This window comes from Paramacrobiotus metropolitanus, unplaced genomic scaffold (genome assembly GCF_019649055.1).
Source record: "Paramacrobiotus metropolitanus isolate TYO unplaced genomic scaffold, Prichtersi_v1.0 Parri_scaffold0000427, whole genome shotgun sequence".
NCBI classification, from domain to species: domain Eukaryota; kingdom Metazoa; phylum Tardigrada; class Eutardigrada; order Parachela; family Macrobiotidae; genus Paramacrobiotus; species Paramacrobiotus metropolitanus.
Genome location: NW_026570647.1, coordinates 13,748 through 16,165, shown reverse-complemented (window position 1 = coordinate 16,165; position 2,418 = coordinate 13,748). Strand labels below are relative to the sequence as shown.

The window sequence follows — 2,418 nt, the reverse complement described above, 5'->3', positions numbered from 1 at the left end:
GTTAATGCACATTATCGACGCTGTGTAATAACAAATTCAGCTTTAACATAATTGTACAGAGAGATGCATATATACATTAATTTAATGACTTCGAGATGGCATTCATTACTAATTAGGTGGTAATTTCGCGCAATAATTATTAATTAAACATGTAAAGCTATCGTAGTCATTCGTTGACGGCAGTAATTAGCTTTACCGATGTATTGAAGATAATTGGATATACAGTAACATTTTCGCGCTCTTTTTTGCATGTGCGATGTGAAGATGCATAAAGGCCATGCACCACTCGGTTGTTTATCAGCTGACTTAGCGTAAAGTTCGGTCATTCACTTGTCGCTCATGACCGTTCGTATGTTATCGCATTATTGTAGTTTTTCCGCGTCATTTGTTGTTACTCCTGCCTCTTGGCTTTTTTATAGCAATCTCAACTGCGGTAAAGAAATGAATCTAGACTGACTTGTGAATAAAGGCATAGAAAAGTGCAATGCGGTGCGACACTGGCAGGCCGACTTTCACGCGGTTTAACAGAGTTTGGAAACGGCAGCTAGTACGCGAATAATTGTTATCATATTTCTGTTTGTATAAACTGCTACATACCTGTACTTTGATCAATCCGTTTAAACGAAAACTTTTATGCACTTCCGCGTGCTATCTTGTTTTCCTATACAGTACAGCAGCGGCGCCGGTTCACTCGTGTACCGGTGACCATACCCATCTGAAGTTTCTGGCTACCAGAGACAAAAAAAGAGGCTAGCAAAAATTAAAACGAGCAGATAACGGTGCCCATTTCGCGATGATGAGAAAAAACTGCATTATCGTCTTTCGCGGAAATAGGTTATTTCCGGTTCTCTAGCTCGATCGCTTGCTTACATATTTCTGTAGCTGCAGAGTATTATACGTGTTACACAAAAACATTAGAAACCAAATTTGTTTTGTGGTTGAAGAACACGATTCGTTGCCGCAACGCACTGACTGCCACAACCGAGCCAACGTGAAAACAGCCGTGCACTGTGAAATGCAACAAGTTCCTAGCTAACCGGTAGCGTCGGTAATACGGTTTACCGTCTCGGATTTTACCTGCACGTGAAAGCAGGCACCGCTCTCGCTCCCGGCGAAATGACAGCCGCCTACTCCGAATCATAGAGTAGGGTTTTACCTTACGGAATTTTACTGCAAGTGTAGCAGGAAAAACGTAATACATGGACAACACTTGTCGTGGTTGCAAGGATCGAGGATATTTATGCATGTATATAAACAGATAGGTGACTGCGAGGAAACCCCATAAGTCTTAATCAGCTCTGGTGCAGATTAATTAAGAAACTTTATAAATTTCCGTTTCCCAGCTCCACTTCGCAGCAGTCATGCAGATCCTCCTGGTGACCCTTCTTTTGGTAGCCTGCACTAGCGCCAACGTTATCCGCGAACGCCGACAAATAACCGGTGGCAGCGCCGGCTGCACCGCCGAGCAAAAGGCCCAGTGCGGTAAGTGACCTTTATTCAGTTGCTTTCAATTATTGCTTAATGTACTAGCGGAAACTGAAAAAGCGGTAAACACGTTGCATATAAAAATTACCGAAAGAAATGTGCAGTGTCTCATCGTGGTATCTTTAATTTTAGGTATGGCACAGTGCCAGAACAACGGCAACACGAACACCCAGTGGGGCAGTGGCGGTAACACTGGTGGTGCCGGATTAATCGGCCTGATCCCCATTAACGCTCTGAACGGTGCCGGTGTGCAGGCGCCCATCAACGCCAACATCTGCCCCTCGGTCTCCGTCTGCAACGTCTGCTTGGGGGCCAACGTGCTTGGTTAACCGTTTTCGCTTTGCCCTAACTTGTCGCATATACTCGAACATGACAGCTCTCTTTGCGACATCGTGTGACGCTTTTCAGATTAAAATGATTTGCATCAAAATTTGAGAAAATTCGGCTATCTGTTTCTACTGTAAAGAAATATAGAGACGGTCATTTCCTGCTAACTATTACACAGACTACAGACTGACAGTGATCCATCCTTAAAAACACACAACTGCAATGTGATAAGCTGGAAAGTTTTTGCAACTGCAACTGTGTACAATGTCCTTATTCATTGTCAGTATCTGTTAACCAACAAGCACGACGGGCAGAGTGTTAAGAACTTAAAAAATTCAGAAGCTTATTAAAAAGTGCAGCTGCATCCCTTTGAGACGCTTGCCCCAGTATTGTCGACCGCTTTTAACTTTGAATACATATGCGCAAAACATCGGTTTCTGAACTTTTTCCCAATAAGTACCACAAAATATTTTGGTTTATGGTACTTCAAATTTCAAATTCCCCAATATTATTATGCCAGTGAAACCCGCATGCTATGTCACATGTTTTAAAGCACTTTTAGATCCGCTGACCATTCAAAGGTCACCAAACACCTGTCATGACGCG

The 2,418-nt window shown here is 43.0% G+C and overlaps 1 protein-coding gene across 1 annotated transcript; it reads left to right on the top strand.

The window, feature by feature from the left end:
• The first annotated feature begins 1,200 nt into the window (after positions 1-1,200).
• On the top strand, positions 1,201-2,162 carry LOC129602383 (uncharacterized). Its single transcript, XM_055501385.1, has 2 exons — positions 1,201-1,482; positions 1,618-2,162. The coding sequence occupies exons 1-2, from the start codon at positions 1,362-1,364 to the stop codon at positions 1,812-1,814; spliced, it is 318 nt and encodes a 105-aa protein (XP_055357360.1). The 5' UTR covers positions 1,201-1,361; the 3' UTR covers positions 1,815-2,162.
• The last annotated feature ends 256 nt before the right edge of the window (positions 2,163-2,418 follow it).

Coding starts and splice junctions, on each gene's coding strand:
- LOC129602383 (XM_055501385.1), top strand. CDS start 1,362: ATGCAGATCCTCCTGGTGACCCTTCTTTTGGTAGCCTGCACTAGCGCC. Junction 1,483..1,617: donor CGAGCAAAAGGCCCAGTGCG/GTAAGTGACCTT, acceptor CTTTAATTTTAG/GTATGGCACAGTGCCAGAAC.